This window comes from Peromyscus maniculatus, chromosome 20 (genome assembly GCF_049852395.1).
Source record: "Peromyscus maniculatus bairdii isolate BWxNUB_F1_BW_parent chromosome 20, HU_Pman_BW_mat_3.1, whole genome shotgun sequence".
NCBI lineage: Eukaryota > Metazoa > Chordata > Mammalia > Rodentia > Cricetidae > Peromyscus > Peromyscus maniculatus.
This window is the reverse complement of record NC_134871.1, coordinates 33574385-33592815: the sequence shown is the minus strand read 5'-3', so window position 1 is coordinate 33592815 and position 18431 is coordinate 33574385. Positions and strand designations below refer to the sequence as shown.

General features: G+C 42.1%; 1 protein-coding gene across 1 annotated transcript; it reads left to right on the top strand.

Moving 5' to 3' along the window:
• The first annotated feature begins 1734 nt into the window (after positions 1–1734).
• Positions 1735–16699, top strand: LOC102913709 (gasdermin-C-like). Its single transcript, XM_076555679.1, has 9 exons — positions 1735–1945; positions 2593–2776; positions 4500–4662; positions 10676–10787; positions 12283–12527; positions 13906–14049; positions 14569–14698; positions 15151–15224; positions 15827–16699. Exons 1-9 carry the CDS (start codon positions 1735–1737, stop codon positions 16064–16066), a joined length of 1503 nt encoding a protein of 500 aa, XP_076411794.1. The 3' UTR covers positions 16067–16699.
• Positions 16700–18431: the final 1732 nt, after the last annotated feature.

The window sequence follows — 18431 nt, the reverse complement described above, 5'->3', positions numbered from 1 at the left end:
AGACTTGCTTGCACCAGGGTTGTAAGAAAGTCCTGATTAGCCCATGGGAAGGAACATACTATCCAGCTATATGCAGGCTGCTGATGCATATCAGAAGTACATCATGACAGAAAATGAAACTGCCTGCTCCTTGACTCAAGGACAAGATAGATAGTGGGTGAATGTCTGTGCTGTGCATTGTTCTACTTTTTTTTTCTTGTTTTTTTGAGACAGGGTTTCTCTGTGTAGCTTTGCGCCTTTCCTGGAACTCACTTGGTAGCCCAGGTTGGCCTTGAACTCACAGAGATCCGCCTGGCTCTGCCTCCCGAGTGCTGGGATTAAAGGCGTGCGCCACCACTGGCCGGCGCATTGTTCTACTTCTGTCCTTAAAGATTATATATAAGCTGGCTGTGAAATGAACTCAGGCACTTTACAACATTGACTGGCAGTCCTCTTGACTATGTTCTGCCTTCTTCATGGTCTCTACAATCCACACTCCTCCACCGATATATCCAGTCAACTTGTTGACATATTCTGACAGAGAAGATAATATTTTACATTCCCACTGTGTACAGGGTTCCATTTTTTTTAAACCTTAATATTGACAATTATTGCCTTTATACTTTTTGGTAATAGCATCCTGACAGATATAGTATCTCTTTGTGATTTTGGTTAACATTTGTATGGTAAGTGGTGACATTGTGTTTTCATTGTCTATTTGGTTGTTTATATTTCTTTTTGATAGTACTGGGTCTTGAACCCAGGTCCTTATTCATGCCAGGGAAGGATTCTAATCTACTAGGCAAGGAACTGATGGTATTATCCAAGTCATTGGCACATTTATTTCTTTTGGTATTTATTGTTATTTTTAAATTAGTATGAAATAATGGTTTCATTGTAGTAGACTTGCCCAGTATATGCTTTGTTCATGTTTACCCCATTAAGTTTTCTAGTTCTCCTGGCTTATCTCCACAGCCCCATCTCACTGAAAATTTTTCCTTTCTCATCTCATACTCTGTATTATGTGTATATTACATACTCTATATATTTTATGTGTATATATTTATGTATATATACATAAACATATGTACATATCCTTGTATATGTTTGTGTATATTTATATACATAAAATGTAGTATGTGTGTATGAGAGAGGCATACAATATCTATATCTCTGTGCTTAGTCTATTTCATTTGGGATGATGGTCCTGAATTCCATTCAGTACCTAGTGTAATTTTATGGTTTATGGCTGAATAAAACTTAACCATGCATGTATACCACATTTTCTTTCTCTATTAATCTTTTTAAAAATTAATTATTAATTATTTTCATGTATATGTATGTTTTGCATGAATAGAGTTACACTACATATATGCCTGGTTCCTGAGGAAGTCAGAGGAAGGCATAGGATCCCCTGAAATTGAGATTACAGATGATTGTGAGCTGCTATATAAATGGTGGAAATTGAACTTGGGCCTTCTGGAAGAACAGACAGTGCTGTTTGTTAACCTATAAGCCATCCCTCCAGCTTCTGCCTTCATTTATCTTTTGATGTGCATCTAGGCTGAGTCTATATTTTGCCTATTTGGAATAGTTCAAGGATAACTTGGATGTGTATATCTCTGCTGTGTGCTCACTTGGGGGCTCTCTCACCCTTGGGTGGTTTATGAAAAATACCAGGAATCACTGTGAATCAATTATACTCTTTCTTTTCTCAACTAAACTTTGCACTGCCTTCTGTCTGATACTAGCAACATGCCCTACTCATTTGCCTGGGTTTGCAAGGATGTGGTCAAGAAACTTCAAGGAAGAGATCTGAATCCTGTCAAATGTCTGTCAGATGCGATGAAGTTCCGCCAGTTTGAGATACTGCAGAAGAATCCTCAGTCACTGTTTTGGAAATCTGAAGATACTCCAGTTGGATACTCCATCCTGCAAATCTTAGAACCAAATTGTCCAGTCCCAGGTATGGTCAGCCAAGGGGCAGAGAAGTGTGAAAATCAGTATTTTCAGTGGTGCTGCTTCCCAGAACCTATGCGGTGTGCAGACAAGGTAGCTAATGAGCCATCCTGCTTAAAGGCAAAAGACAAGGAAGGTCCTTTAGGAAACCACTCATTTTCTGGGCCCATCCTGGCATCTGGTCATATCATGCTTCCAAGAGCCTCTTTAGAAGGAGATATGATATCCACGTTACAAAAAAGTAATTGAGGTTCCTAAAACAACTTGTTCGAAGTCACACAGTTCAAACTAGTAGAACTAGGATCCAGACTGAGGTCAATCTGTCTGCTGGTCCTAGGTATTCTTTTTCAGCTATCTTCCCCATGGCTTAATTTTGTTCTTGAAAAGATGATCTCAGGGGACTCCTAGACACTGCCAAATGATGCTATTCTTTTTTAGGATTAAGACTACGTTTTCATTGGTTCTGGAATTTGCCCTCTGTAGTAATTCATATTTCAGATATTAATTATTATTATATACTATGCATATAATTATTAGGTAGCTTCTTGACTAAGGTTTAATTGAGGAGGGGAACTGGCCTTGTATTTCCCATTCTCCAGAGCAGCTGTTCCACAGTGAATTCTTGGCTAAACTTCAGTTCCTTTTTTTCTTCAGCGCCTGAAGTGTCATCTCCCATCCCCCTGAAACACAATCTATCCTGGAAACTAAAGGCTAACGCAGGTGTCAATGCCATTGTGGAAGGAAGTGCGTCAACCGGGTTTGGTCAGTCCTGTGTATACGACATCGAGGTCCGGTGTACTAGCATCCCAGATTCAAAACTGGAAAGTCTTCAAAACAGGTGAAAGGATAGGTCAGCAATGTTTCAGGATGTGTTGCTACAGGCACAGAGGCATCAAGCAGGTTTTATGACAACTCACATTATTTTACTTTTTTTTTTTTACAAGTCTCTGAAATAATGGCATAGCATTCCCTAATAATACTCATTAATACAGAATTACCTTTACTGTTCTATTAATGTGATGGAGACAGAAAAACAAGACACACAGACAAAGGTTCTGATGTGGTAGAAGTTTCTGTTCATTGTACGGAGGATGGGCATGTAGTGAGGAAAGAATCATAGAAGTAAATGGGTAGAATATTGATTAAAATTTGATGAAAACTGTAATAATCACTTTAATACCCCAGCACTTTGGGACTTAGTTGACCTCTAACACATCTCTTTTTTTAACTTTATATTTTTATTTCATTTTCCATGAGCCACTATAACATTATCATGTCCAAAATACAGGTGGAGAAATAGTGATTGAGGGAAATGAAGTAATTCATCCATCACACAGACATGGAGGAATAGAACCACTATTTAAACTCATCTGAGTATCATGCAAAGGCAAACACTGCTAGCCACTAAGCTGTCGGCTTGTGTTATATAAACATCGTTACGAATTCAGTTGTTTGTATTTAACCACTACACTGATACAGCGGATGCTATCAGAGAAAGTTTCCAGTTCACCAAAATGTCAGATTTTCCAAATGTAAAGAGTAAGGTGGTGTCAAATGACATTGTAAACCAAGCATTCTGTATAGTCTGTGATGCAAACAGTGTCAAAAGATGCCACATACCGTAATTGCTACTCAAATATTGCTAAGTTCTTTTTTCTAGAAATTTCCTGAAATTCTATACTTCATATGTAATTGTTTTCAAAGGGCTAAGGTAACACAGTGGGGGATTTAATATTAGGAGATAACACAAATATGGATTGGGCAGTTATTTACGGAGACTTTGAAAACAGAGGTAACTTTTGGAAATAGAAGGGAACTCAAGTTCAGACAACCCATTACAATGATTTTCTACCACATCTCTTTTGTGATATAAATTAGAAGTAGAAATGCATGTTTTATGTGCAGCATTTTGGTGTCAGATAGGCATATAAGTATAAGCCAGTAATGTATTATCACTCCATCTGGTAACCATTATTTCAAATATTTCTTTATTACATTTATTTATATTCTCTCTCTCTCTCTCTCTCTCTCTCTCTCTCTCTCTCTCTCTCTCTGCATGTGTGTGTGTGTGTGTGTGTGTGTGTGTGTGTGTGTGTGTGCATATGTGTGCACCCTCATGCCATGGCTTACATGTGGAAGTCAGAGGACAAGTGCAGGAGTCAGATCTCTCCCTTTGCTGTGTATGTCTGGGAATCAAACTAAGGTCAGCAACCACCTCTATGTGCTGAGCCATCCTGCCAACTCAGGAACTGTTATTGTTATGACAAGAACATTTACTGTCTACTGTCTTAGCCGAGTTCAAGCACAGGTAGCATGTAGTCAACTATAACCACATTGGGCTGTAATGTGGCTCCTGAGTAATCTGATTCATGTCCTCATGCTTGCCTGGCCATCACTTTATAGACTGAACCACATTCCATCCTGAAGCTGACTCAATCTCTTTAGCTCTTAAAGGCTGGCTCACATTTTCTGTTTGGGATTTTTTCTGTCTCTCGTGATTTGTTCTCTGTTTCTATGAAATTAGCCATTTGGATTTTTTCATTCTCATTTTACACCTTTAGGAAACTTCTGGATCGGGAGCCATCATTTGTGGAGGATTGCAGGATGGGAATAAAGGACCTGTATGTGGTGACAGAGGCCTTTGAAGTGACCAAGGATGCTGTGCTGGAAGGGAGTAGCAGTGTAGAACTTTCAGGAAAAGTGGGCATCCCCCAGGTTGTCAAGGTATGGGACAGGGTTGCAAAGAAAACATCCATTGCAGCCAGTGCACCCTTGCTTCTCAAGGGCTTCTGGGGACCAGTTTCTAGGGGTCAGAGGGTGGGGCCATTATTTTCCTCTATTCATATGTAATATATTGCTAAATCCTGACGTTAGATTGCATTCTTTTTTTAAGCATGATGTTTTTTTTGATTATTTCAGAATTTCACATAATGCATCCAAATCTAATTCATTTCCCTGTACCTCCAAATCCCCTTCATCCTTGTAGCATCCCCCAAAAGGAAAACTTAAAAAGATATAATAAAGATAAAAAATAAAATATAAAAAACACAAATAAGAATATTAATTAAACAAAACCAAAAACAAACAAAAATGCAAATAAATGAAATGAAACAACAAAAAATCTCTTTGCTCTTCCATCTTTTCCACTCTCCATCACCTTTTCATCTATCTTAGTGGCATTGGGAGCTGTGGTGTATCATACAGCATACTCCAAACAACTTTACTTGCAAATGTTCATTGTGTAGTGTGTTTCTGGTCAGGTTCAAGGCCTCTGGCTTCTGGTACAGCATCAATACTGGCCCCTCACTGAAATTCCTGTCAGATATCCTCCATTTGCCCAGAGTCATGAAGCTCCTTGTGGATACAGTTACAAAGGACCAGTCTCTTCATGAGCTCCAGTAGGTCATAGATGGGGGAGATGTTGAGGAGTGTCAATTCAGCCCCAGTGGGCCAGGTTTTAGCTGAGTCGGTCAATAAGGGCTGTTGGGACCACCCTCTTCAGGTGATGAGTGAAGACAGTTCTCCCACACCCATGGTTTGGGGTGAAACTAGCTTTCCCAAAATTGGGTGCGGGGAGCAGCACTCCCATGATGGGACAAGTCAGTGAGGGGCAGGGTCAGCTCTCTGGTGAGCGTGTGTGTGTGTGTGTGTGTGTGTGTGTGTGTGTGTGTGTGTGTGTGTGCTAGCTCTCCCTGGACCAGTGAGGGGCAGGGTTAGTCATTGAGCTCAGTTCTTATGCCCTCTAATGACCTCATTTATAATGCTTTAATACATAGGGTTAGCAAATATTGATAAATTCCAAAATAGACATAATTGCTTGGTACCACGTTTTGTTTTGAGTAAATGATAGTTTGCTGCAGAAATAGAAATGTGAGCATTCTGTATTATTTGCACACCAAGTTTCATGGCTAGAAAAACATAGGAATACCCCAATTAAACTGCAGCTGTTAATCTACATTCTATGATTATTTGATAACAAATATTTTTTGAGATAAGGTCTTATATAGCCTAGACTGTCTTCAAATTGGCTATGGAGCTGAGGCTGACCCTGAACTCCTGATCTTCCTGTATCTACTTTCTCTTTCTTTCTTTCTTTCTTTCTTTCTTTCTTTCTTTCTTTCTTTCTTTCTTTCTTTCTTTCTTTCTTTCTTTCTTTCTTTCTTTCTCTTCCTTCCTTCCTTCCTTCCTTCCTTCCTTCCTTCCTTCCTTCCTTCCTTCCTTTCCTCCTCCTCCTCCTCCTCCTCCTCCTCCTCCTCCTCCTCCTCCTCCTCCTCCTTCTTCTTTTTTCTGAGATAGAGTTTCTTTGCGGAATAGTCCTGACTGTCCTGGAACTCACTCTGTAGACCAGGCTGACCTAGAACTCACAGAGATCCACCTGGCTCTGCCTCTTGAGTGCTGTAATTAATGGTGTGCTTGGATTAAAGGTGTGCTGGGATTAAGTACCACCGCCTGGCTGTTTCTACTTTCCAAATGATGTATGATTACAGGTACATCCACTATGCCTGACTTTGATAAGAAGTACTTGAATGGGCAAGATTTAAATGCATTTAAGCACATGTGATTTACACAATCTACTCACCTCAAACAAGCATATTTAAAAATTAGCATAAAATTAATTTATTTGATTAAATATGGAATATTATCTATCTTCTCCTTTCTGTAATCTTTAAGTAGTTTAATTAAATTTATTTTTGACAATTTCATACATATATATCATGCATTCTGATTACTCTTGCCCTGGTCTTTCTTACCTTCCTGCCACACTCAGCAACCCACCCTCCTCCTTTCAGATCCCTTTCCCCCTTTCAAGTCTTTTTCTTTTGGTCTATGACCCACTGAGTTTGAGAATTCCGTGTGACCACGGTTGTACAACTATGCATTGGAGCATGAGAACTCATTGATTCCAGCTCCTGGCACCTAAGGGCCACAGCAGAACTATGGAAGACTTCCACAGACTTCTGAATGTTTACAGTGAGTCCCTGCTAACTCAAGGAAGGTTTGTTCCTGTGTTCAGAAGCTGCACCTAGCTCTAGCTGAACTAAGACCACTTCTGATACTCCATTTTCACATCAACACTGAGTGGTTTCAACACCAAATCTTAAAAATCATTCAGGCAGTCCAAAAACTGATAATTGGGTTAATAGCAAATAGGCAAAATTGCCAATACAACAAACAAATATGGATATTGGCAGATAGCCATACTAAAAACACTACCAGCAACCTAACTCCAGTTGCCTAGGACCAACTGCAAAAACATAAACAACACACACACACACACACTCCAAAAACAAACAAAACAAAATAACCCCCTCTCCACACCCCCCAACCCCCCCCAAACCCCAATAATGAGTCTCCTTGAAAAACTAGTACTCCTTCAGTAATGTTCCCAGGAGAAAAGAAACTATAGATGACACACAATGATTTCAAACACCAATTATAAATATGTTGAAATGCCTCAAAAAGATATGAATAAATGCCAGGATGAACACTAAAAAAAACCAGTTGAATGAAATAAGGAATTTGATAAAGAAAAATTTTAAAGAAAACCCAAATTGAAATAAACTTGAAATGGAAAAAATTCAGGAAGTTAAGAGACTTAGTGGAAAGTCTCAGCAACAGAATGGATCAAGTGAAAGAGCTTGAAGTCAAGAAACAGGAATTTGATCAATCATACCTGACGACAAACCCCATAAACATAATGTCTTAGTTAGGGCTTCTGTTACTTCTACAAAGCACCATGACCAAAAAGCAAGTTAGGGATGAAGTGTTTATCGCATTGCTGTTCATTACTGAAGGAAGTCAGAACAGGAACTCAAATAGGACAGGATACTAGAGGCAGGAGCTGATGCAGAGGCCATTGAGGGGAGCTGCCTACTGGCTTGCTTCTCATGACTTTCTTCTTCTTTTTTTAAATTTTATTTTTCTTTATTAAGAAATTCGCTACCCACTCCTCATGCTATCCACAGAGCCCCTCCTTCCTCCTTCCACCCCCCAGCCCTCTTTCCCAAGTCACCCTGCAAACCCACATCCCCCAAATAGAGGTCTCCCATGGGGAGTCAGCAGAGCCCAGCTCACTGAGCCTAGGCAGGTCCAAGCCCTTTCCCACTGTACCAAGGCTGTGCAAGGTGTCACACCACAGGCACCGGATTCCCAGAATTCTACCCGTGCACCAGGGACAGATCCCAATCCCCCTGCCTGGGTGCCCCCCAAATAGTTCAAGCCAAACAACCGTCTTCCGTGTCCAGAGGTCCTAGTCCTGTCCCATGGAGGCTCCACAGCCACCAGTCCACAGTTCATGGGTTTCCACTAGTGTGGTCTGTCATCTCTGTACATCCTCCCATCATGATCTTGATGTCCCTCGCCTGCAGTATCTCTCCTCTCTCTCATTAGTTGGGTTCCTGGAACTCAGCCTGGTGTCTGGCCGTGGATCTCTGTATCTGCCTCCATCCGTCACTGGACAAAGGTTCTATGATGACAGCTAGGTTATTTGCTAGGCTGGTCACCAGAGTAGACCAGAGACTAGCTAACAGGAAAAGACCTTAGGAGGGATACATGGATGACCCTCCCCCACCCCGTGAAGGAGAAGTGGATGAGATCTACATGAGTGGACTGTGTGTGTGTGTGTGTGTGTGTGTGTGTGTGTGTGTGTGTGTGTAGCAGTGGGGGGTGGTGGCAGAGGGCAAGGAGTGGGGGATGAGAACAAAGGGAAATGGGAGGGTCAAGCTGGAACAGGGACAGAGTGGGAGGGCAAGGAGGAAGATACCGTGATAGATAAGAACATCATGGGAATAGGAAGAGGCTGGGTGCTGGGAAGGCTCTCAGGAATCCACAAGGTTGATCCCACTTTGGTCTGCTGGCAGTGGTTTAGCCTACCTTCTTATGGAAACCAGGATCAACAGCCCAGGGATGGCATCACCCACTACCAGCTGGGCCCTCCCTCATTGATCACTAAGTGAGAAAATGCCTTACAGTCAGATCTCTAGGAGGCATTTTCTCAGCTGAGGCTCCTTCCTCTGATGACTCTAGCTGGGACTAGTGCTGGGACACTATTAAAAAAACAAATCTATAAATCATAGGTATAGAAGAAGGAGAAGAGACCCAAGACAAAGGCACAGAAGATATTTTTGACAAAATCATGGAAGAAAATGTTCCAAATCTAAGGAAAGAGATGCCTATTGAGATGCAAGAGGCATGTAGAACACTAACTAGATAGAATAAGAAGCTCTTCACATCATGTAAAAGTTGAAACACTAAATGTACAGAACAAAGGAAGTATATTGAAAACTGTAAGAGAGAAAGACCAAGTCACATATTAAATATTATTTAATGTTTGAGAATTTCATATATATGTTTGTATGTATAATGTATTCTGGCAGCACTAAGGGGACTTCATGGGTTTAATAAAAATTAAAATACAAAAAGATCACAGGAAGATGGGAGGGAAAAGTGATGGGGATTGGATAACGGAGGAGCTGAAAATGAGTTAATGAGGTTTGTGGGTTTGACCAGAATAATATATATTTATACACACATATGAATATGTATATGTATATGAATATATATGTATATATATATGAAATTCTCAAATGTTAAACAATATTTAAGAAAAAGAAATTGTACATTAAAAAGGAAAACAATTTAAATTCCAAGGAATTCCATCTTAGAACTACATCTCCTTCAAAATGTGAACTAAATGCAAGTTAAAGATGTCTTTAGGTATCTAAGTTCTCAGGCATGTACCTCTCAGCTCCCCAGAAGGTAATCAGTAACAGGACAAATAAGACAGAAGGCATCACACTGTCTGGTAGAGACAAGATCTGGGATGAGGAGAAGCAGTCTCACCCAACAGCTGACAAAGAGTATGCACCTACACAGAAACCCAGATACGAATAAGGGTGGAGCAGTAAACACTGAGAGCCAAGTAGGAGAATGAAACCCTCAACTCAGAGGGAGACAATAAACCATACACCTAGTTTGGAAAAATGAAGATATTGTAATAGGGCCAGCTGTTGAAATTGGATCCTAATTAGACTTATAATAAAAACCTGGAATCAGCTATAAAGGGTAAAAGCTAGAAAGTCAGAGAAGCAGAGCAGCAGCCAATAGAGACTTCTTACCTCAACAAATCCTCAGACCAAATGCGGCTGAGATCCTCTTCTCCACCTGCCTTATATTCCTGTCTCCACCTCCTTAGTGCTGGGACTAAAGGAGTGTACCACCACCCAGATCTATTTTTCTTTCAGACTGGTTCAATCTGGAGTAGCCCAGGGTGGCCTTGAACTCTGCATCTTCCTGCTTCCTCTTCTCAAGTGCTGGGATTAAAGGTGTGTGCCACCATTGCCTGCCCTTTATTGTTAACTAGTGACTAGCTCTGCCCTCTGATCTCTAGGCAAGCTTTGTTTGTCAGAACACAATCAAAATATCACAAACAGGTTGTATGGCTCAGTGGTAAATACCAACCTGGCATTTATGGTGCTCTGGGTTCAGTTGTCAGGCCTCTCCAGGCACACCTCCTCCCAAATATCAATGTAGGTGAACATTGTCATACAAGGGGGAGAAGCAGTAGCTGGACATGGGGACCTGGAGGAAGGGAAGTGAGAGACTTTTAGTATTTTCTCATGAGCTTTTTAGGTTTATTTGACTTTTAAATTACAGGCATATGTTGCCTTGATTAAAAGTAAACATAATTTTTATAAGACAAGGAGCTATAACCCCCAGGAATGTTTTGTCTCCCCAGGGTGAAGCCAAGGGAGAGTGGCAAAGGGAGAGAACGGAATCTGTGGCTATCCCAAAGGGTTCAGTGGTGGCCTACAAGAAGAAGCAATTGGTCATTGAGAATAACACTTGTGGTGAGCAGACGTGGGGGCCAAGTGGGGGTGGGTTGTCCAAAGACCTGAACCTCCTCTTCTCTCCTGACGATGGACTAGGAGGAACACTGCTGACTGTCCCAGGCACATGTCCCACCATCCTTAGCCACGTCTGAGCATGGCCAAGCTCTAATACTGTTAGCTGTAGCTATAGCCTCTTGTGTGGGAAGGGATCCAACTTGGGGTGCTCAAATGGAGGTGTCTGTAGCAGTTTGAAGTCCAGGCCTAATCCCAGGCATCTCTAGTCATCCATCTCTAGCCAGTCAAGGTCCTGCATGGAAGGAGAGAAATGATGTCACATGTAGAGGGCTTTAGGGGAGCTGACTAGAGGGGGGAAGTGTGAGAGAGGAGGTGATCATGGGAGGGGATTCTGGGGTGAGGGTTCCTGAAGGTGCAGAGAGTGTTGTCAGGTCAGGCAAAGAGCTTGGTGAACCCAAGGAGTCAAGACAGTTTGGGGCTGTTTACATGTGAGAAGGCCAGTTTTCTCTGAAGCTGCTGGCCAGTGATATGGCAATTATTTCTTTTTGGTCTATTATGAGAACTAAAATTGTACTTGCCAATCAGCACATTGCCCTCCTTGGTGCCTGTTTGTGTAAACAAGATGCCCTGCTGGCCCCCTACTGCTCAGAATGTGACTTGAAGACACTCTCAGAAGTTTGCTTTTTTTTGTTTGTTTAGTTCCCATGTTAAATGCTGTCATTTTTCTCCCCTGGCTCATTTCATGTGTCAAATGCTTGAACTGTGTTTGTATACAAGTTTCAGACCTCAGCATATCTGTATGGATATAATACAAAACAATGCAAGATTGCCAGATAGAGTGGATAAGGAAGGGCCAGGTAGTAACTTAAGGCTAACAAGAAACCTATGTGACAGGGCAGCAGAAGCCCATGTGCTTTAACTCACGGAGTATTTATTTGTGAATTTCTATTTTATGGGTAGTTGTGTTTTGCCTGCATGTAAGGGAACCATGTACATGCAATGCCTCAAAAGGCCAGAAGTGGGCGCTGATACTTGGGTGCCGTCCTTTGTATGAGCAGCACTGATCTTGCTCTCCAGCCCTTATGGGGTAATTCTTGAATGTCAGAGGGCGTGGTGGTCGCCTAAAGTACTTATTTAAAATGCAAGTTTCAGGCTGGTGAGATGGATTGGCTGGTAAAGGTGCTTGTTGCCAGGCCTGATGCCTTGAGTTCCACCTCCAGGTCCCACATGTTGGAAGTAGATAACTGACTTCCAGAGTTTTCCTCTGACCTCTGTATGTGCTCTGTGGCATGCACACACTAAAGAAACAACATAATTCAATAGAATAAAATGCAAGTTTCAGGGCACCTGTCAAAGGATCTGATTCACAGGTCACAGAGGCTAGTGCTTAGGTTGACATCATCCTTGGGGTTTGACCTGAGCGTCCCAAATTGGGGTGTGGGAACTGCTGTAGCCAGTGTAACTGCATCTCTCCTAACTGGGTTTATTTTCCATTCAGCCATTCTGCTTTCTGCTAAAGCTAAGAAGAAAACCTTTCTAGGTATGCTTCATATGCGTCCTAGGTTGAAAAGTGCCCTCGCTGACTTAGAATGGAGTTGCAAATCATCTGAGGAAATATTTGAGATAAGTATGTCTTTGTTGGACAGGATCTACCTGGGGATGCATTATCATAGGAAATTTCCCATGAGAGTAGAATTCCAAGGTGAAAAACAAGGGTGGATGGAGGCATTGGAGAAGTCTGAGGTAAGGGGAGGGGTGCAGAGGGTGAGTCTTGGTGAGTGAATCCTTCTCTTTCGCTCTCCAGTGCCACGTTCTGGAGGACATCTAGGTGAGTGAAGCATTCTGGGGCTGTGAGATTCAGACCTGTTCCCTCATGTTGACAACTGAATAACAAAATCCCACCTGATTTTCTTTGCCCAAGGCCTGGGACCTGGTCTTCTGCACAGGGATGGGGGTAGAGGATAGAGAAATGTCTGGGACACAGGGGAAGTAATAGTAATATGAATACTAATTCCAGGGTGGGCAATGTATTTTCTCTTTCTAGTCAGAACGATACATTACATCTCTCCAATTGGTGAGTGTGTGTCTGGTGGGGTTGTTGTGGAGATCTGGGTGATGGATGCTCCGGTACTCAGCCCTAGCCCTGGCTCTGGTTCCTGTGGGATGGGAAAGATCATGGAAGGCTGGTGTGGAGGAACCATAGACTGGGAATGGGGCAGGAGGAGATGGTAGGAGAGACACAGGGTGTGTGTCCTGAGCAAAGTGAGCATGAGGAAAGCTTGTGCTTCTCTTTCTAGGAAGGATAGAGGAACCCTTCCATCTAGGTGAGTGTTTTGTTTTGTTTGTTTTAAGGAAATCTGGGCTTCTATCAGAAAACCACAGGCTAGGAACTCAAATGAGAACTTTCTTTGGAGCTCAGAAAACTGAGGTCTACTTTCACATTTTTAGTTAGTTCAACTCACACATGTGCAACTGGATGCACTAATGTTCACTGAAGACTTCATAGGAAGCAGGCATTACTCCAGCATGGGCAATGTGAGATGATTGGATGAAAGTGCCCATGTCTATGGAGCTTCCCCTATGGCATCCTCTCACACTCCACTCACGGATCACCCATAGGACACTTGGCAGAACCAGAATATCCTCCAATGCATGCTGGGCTAGTTCTTCATAGATGATAGAGATACTTATTCCTAAGGGTAGCTCTTACATGCCAGGTGCTGACAAACACATACTCATTGACTCCTTACCTTGTCCCCATTTATCACACATGGAAACTGATCCTGAAACATGGAGGACTGTCATCTCTGAAGTTTAACACTATATTTCCTTCTTGACCTATCCCAGACATGAACACGTGGTCATTTTTCTCCCACTTGTGACACTAGTTTTCAGAATTTTCATCTCTACTCCCAGTACTGTGTCCTTTCCTTCCAGAGTGCTGACACTGCCTGCTCTGCAGTTCTTTCTACCTTTATGATAGTTGCCTCATGGGCTCAGTCAGGTATCAATGGAGACACTTTTAACCACTGGAAATGGTACTGATTGGGAAGGGCTTAGCATCCCAGGGATATTTAATGAAGAATTTCTCTCACTCTCTGATTGCTGTTGCTGTCTATGAGCAGATTTCAATTGCCTACAAGATGAGGTTTCCAGGAAAACAGGAGAACTGTCCATGCTTTCAAAGGATGTTCAAGATGTCATGTTCTCTAGCCTCCTGCCCATGCTCAGTGACAGGAAGATTCTGTATGACCTGATGAACATGGTGAGAATTCCATAGCTGCCTAGAGATGATGAAGCCGAAGGGTCAGTTTGGGTGATGGGGGTGCCAAGATACATGAGGGAGCAGGGATGCACATGATGCCCAGGAGACTGAGAAAGATGTCAAAGATTGGAGAATCTGGATCCATGCACTATGATGAGAGCTAGAGAGTGTGGCCCCTGAAATCTGCTCAGGATGCCCCTGGGGGAAGCAGAACCTATAGCCCACACCTTGCTCAACTCCAGTGGACACAGGAACATTACACAACAATGGTTTTGAGTCAGATATGGGAAGCTGAAGCTACTTGCAGAAGAGTTACAAGTTCAAGGCCTTTCTGGGCTATATAGTGAGTTCAAAGCTGGCATGGGCAACAGCCTGAGACCCTGTCACACAAAAGAGAAAAATAAAGGGAAAAAGGAACCAGGCTGCACTTCATGGTAGAGGACTTGTTCAGCATGTATAAAGCCATCCAGTCCACATAACTGGGAACGCTGTTATTAAGAGAACACCTGTCTCCTCTAGCTGGAATTGGATCAGTTGGGGCATATGGATGGCCCAGGTGGTATGATCCTAGATGTGCTGCGACAGGACTCAAGACCTCCATGGATTGACCTAAAGAACCTCATTCTTTATCTCCTTCAAGCCCTAATGGGTAAGAACGATTTGAGGGAAGTGTGGGAGAGTCCTGGTGTTGTTTCTCAGAGGGCTCTTTTAGATCCACCTCCCCAAGGCTCTTGAATTATCATGATCATTCTCAGGTCACCATTTTCTATGAGGTAAGTAAGGCCTAGGATGATAACAGTCCATGTACCACAGAAGGAGGCTGAGGTGTAGAAAGTGAGCAGTCAAAATTCTCTTCACACATCCTTGGTAGAAGATGATTCCTGCCTCATGCTCTAGATTGTCAGGCTCTGGATCATGTCTCATGATTCTGGAGCTGTCTGAAGGGCAGAAAAGCTTTCTAGAGACTGTGAGCTTGACCTTCAAATCCAATGGGTCATATTCCTTTGTCCCAGAGTTCTCCTCTCGTTGGGTGTCCTAGTTCATATTGAGAGGAAAATATTGAGGCTGTCTTTCTGTTTCCTCACATGTCCTTTCCTTCAGTGCTGAGTGATACCCAACTCAGTCTGCTGGCCCAGTCTATGGAGAAGAGGCTCCTCTTCCAGCAACGAGAGCTGGTAAGAAACCCCAAAGCATAGCAATCCAGAGAAGGGGAGAGAGGAAAGCAGGAAGAGGAAGAACATTCTAGAAGAAAGAAATATAGTTTCCACAAGTAGAGGAGTTGGGAATGCCCCTGGTTGCCTTCTCCCTCTGGGGATCAGGCAGGTTGGGTTTGATCCTGTCAGGAGAGTCTGTATTTATGGCAGCCCCAGAGGCCAGGCCTACTAGATCTAAATTAGCCACCTAAGAAGGCATCTATGTAGGAACTTAAGGGGATGAATGTCAGTTATACCCTTTTTTTTGTTTACAGTTATCACTTGCAAATTGCCTTTTCTCTCCCCATATATTTATCTGTAAATACAAAAGTTGCCTAGCCATATGCATACTTGTGTGCCCACACACACACACACACACACACACACACACACACACACACACACACAGATGGCACTCGTGTGCAGCACAGGCTTTATAATTACCATGTTGTAGCTGAGGTACCAATGCACAGTGATTCAGGTCTTGCTTAGTTCATTATCCTGTGTGGTTCGTCACTTCTAGGACAGGTTTTTCATACTGGTGTCAGAGCCTGGTCTGCCCAATCTGAGAGTTTTTCTTCTAGGTAAAGAGCATCCTGCAGCCGAACTTCAAGTATCCCTGGAACATCCCCTTCACTCTCCAGCCTCAGCTTCTTGCTCCACTCCAGGGTGAGGGTTTGGCCATTACTTATGAATTGCTGAAGGAGTGTGGTCTGAAGATGGAGCTGAATAATTCCAGGTCAACTTGGGATCTGGAGGCCAAGATGCCTCTGTCTGCCCTTTATGGGAGTCTGTCATTATTGCAGCAACTTGTAGACGCCTAAATCTTCCTCAAGGCCTGGCCCCAGCTCAGTCCATGCTGAGTCCTGGAGACATTAGAGATGTGGCACCATGGCACACACAAGAGTGGTGTTTTCTGTGCCTGTTCTAGGGTGGTGGGAATAAGGATGCTGAGGGTTTTTCTTTTGATTTTACTATTCATTCACAATTTTACGAATAATATGTTTTGATCATATTCACCTCCCCCCATTTTCCTTTTTCTAATCCATCTCATTATGCCCCTTCTCCACAACTTCTCAGTCAACTTTTATTCTGATGCTCTTTTGCATTGAATTAGGATTATTTGCATGAGTGTGGGATCATTAGCTTGAGTAAGGGTGACTTTCCATAGGCTACACTGCTAAAGAATGTAACTCTTCTCCCCCCAGCAGCATTAACTGCCAACAGTGTCTTAGGGAGGGGCTACCTTATATGATGCTCCTCTATCTGTGATGGAATGTTGGTGAACCTGTGTTCTCTTGGTCTTGTTTAGGTAGCCATTGCTGTTGTGAGTTTAGGGGTGTAATAGCCATGTCCATGAATAAGGATGCTGATATCTGTCAAAACTCCTCAAACAGTTGGCTAAAGATTTAAATATTTTCCTCTATATAAAACAAAATAAATGTTACTTTTACTTATTTGTGTGCTTTTTCAATTGTTTTTGGTAAAAGGTGCTGGTGCCAGTCATTTTGGAATGGGTCAGAAATAAATTGGGGGTATTTTTAGGTAGGTAGTTAATAGTGTGATTACTTAGTACTTTTTGCAAGCATCCTTATTGGAGAAATTATTTTGGCCACTCCACGTAGTTTAAAGGATATTTATTTAATGGCGTAACTCACAAATTAAGTAATGGGTAGGTCGCAGGGTCTGGGGAAGGTGTAATGCAGTCCAGCGGTGTTCTCCAGAGCTCTGCACAGTCCACCTTCACTGTTCAGCGTCCCGGCACCGAGAGAGAGCACAGAGAGAGCGTTGGCCCATCCAGCTCTCGGGTCCCCAGGTGCCTCCTCTCACCCCACCTCGTAGGTGTGACAGTTGCCAGAGTCTCAATGGGGGTTGGAACTTCCAGATCCAAGGTGGAATGGCTACCCACTACATCTCCCCCTTTTTGTCTAAATAAGAAGGTTCTAAACTAATACAAGACTATATACAAAGGAATGGTTATCAAATATTGTCCAGAAATAATGAGGGATAATGACCTAGATAAGATGTAACTACAACCAATGCATACCATATCAAGCAAGAAACACATACTGAAATCTAGCGAAGTATAGAGCATAGGTAAACGGCATGTTATAAAGATCATTCAAAGGTATCCTATCCTAAAGAACCTGAATCTAATACTTAATATGTTATATCTAAGATATTATACATACTAAGTTGTAACTATAACTGCTAGTCTTCAGTCCCATCAAAGACCTGAGAAGGAACATAATGGTACCTGAGAAATGGTAGATGGATGCAAGCAACTTTCGGGAATCTTGCAAGAGTAGACCAAGACAGCTGGCAGCCTGGACAGTCACCTAATGTTTCTCAGCATTATCGGTGCATTCAAATTGGCTACAGGCCTAGAGTATCTGACAGACCATTTTCAGAAGCAGGATTTCTGAAAGACTATCTTACCCTGTCTTGGCAGAGTACAGTGGTCACTTTCCTTGTGTCCCACTTGTCCAGAAAGGACAGCATTGCATTTGTACTGTCAGCCATCAAGGCAAGGGCAGTTCTTTGCCCAGTAGGCCATTTTGTGCCAAAAAGACAAACTTCCAAATGGAAATGTCTTAGAAGCCCAACATTCTCTCGGGATCAATTGGTGCAGCCAGGAGCAATTGTGTCTCACGTCAACAGAATTCTAAGTTATTTAAATGCCATATTCTCTTAGGTCTATGAAATGTTTGAAGATTACCTACCCATCTGACCTATGTATCTGTAAATCTGGATAACCTAACTAACGTAACTATAGAGATGACAGGCATAGGCGACTATAAATCTATAACTCTTATCTACCGAAATAACCTAAGGACTAAGGCTTCACGTAAATAAGGTAAACAGTCTATAAGCAAATATATGGTGAAGAACGATGACTTCAAAATTGTGACAATACACAAGATATTTATAACAGAGGTAGGAATATATAGTGTGATATGCAATATGACAATAATCTTAAATATATATCAATATACCGAATATCCTAAACAGAAGTAGAACATATATAAAGTATGACAGATATAAATTTACATTTGTATCAATATAAAAATGTTTCAAATAAGAGTAGAAATATATGTACATTATAACAAATATAGTTCTGTATTTGTATCAATATACAAATTATCTTAAACAGGAGTATAAAAATAATTTACATTTGTATCAACATAT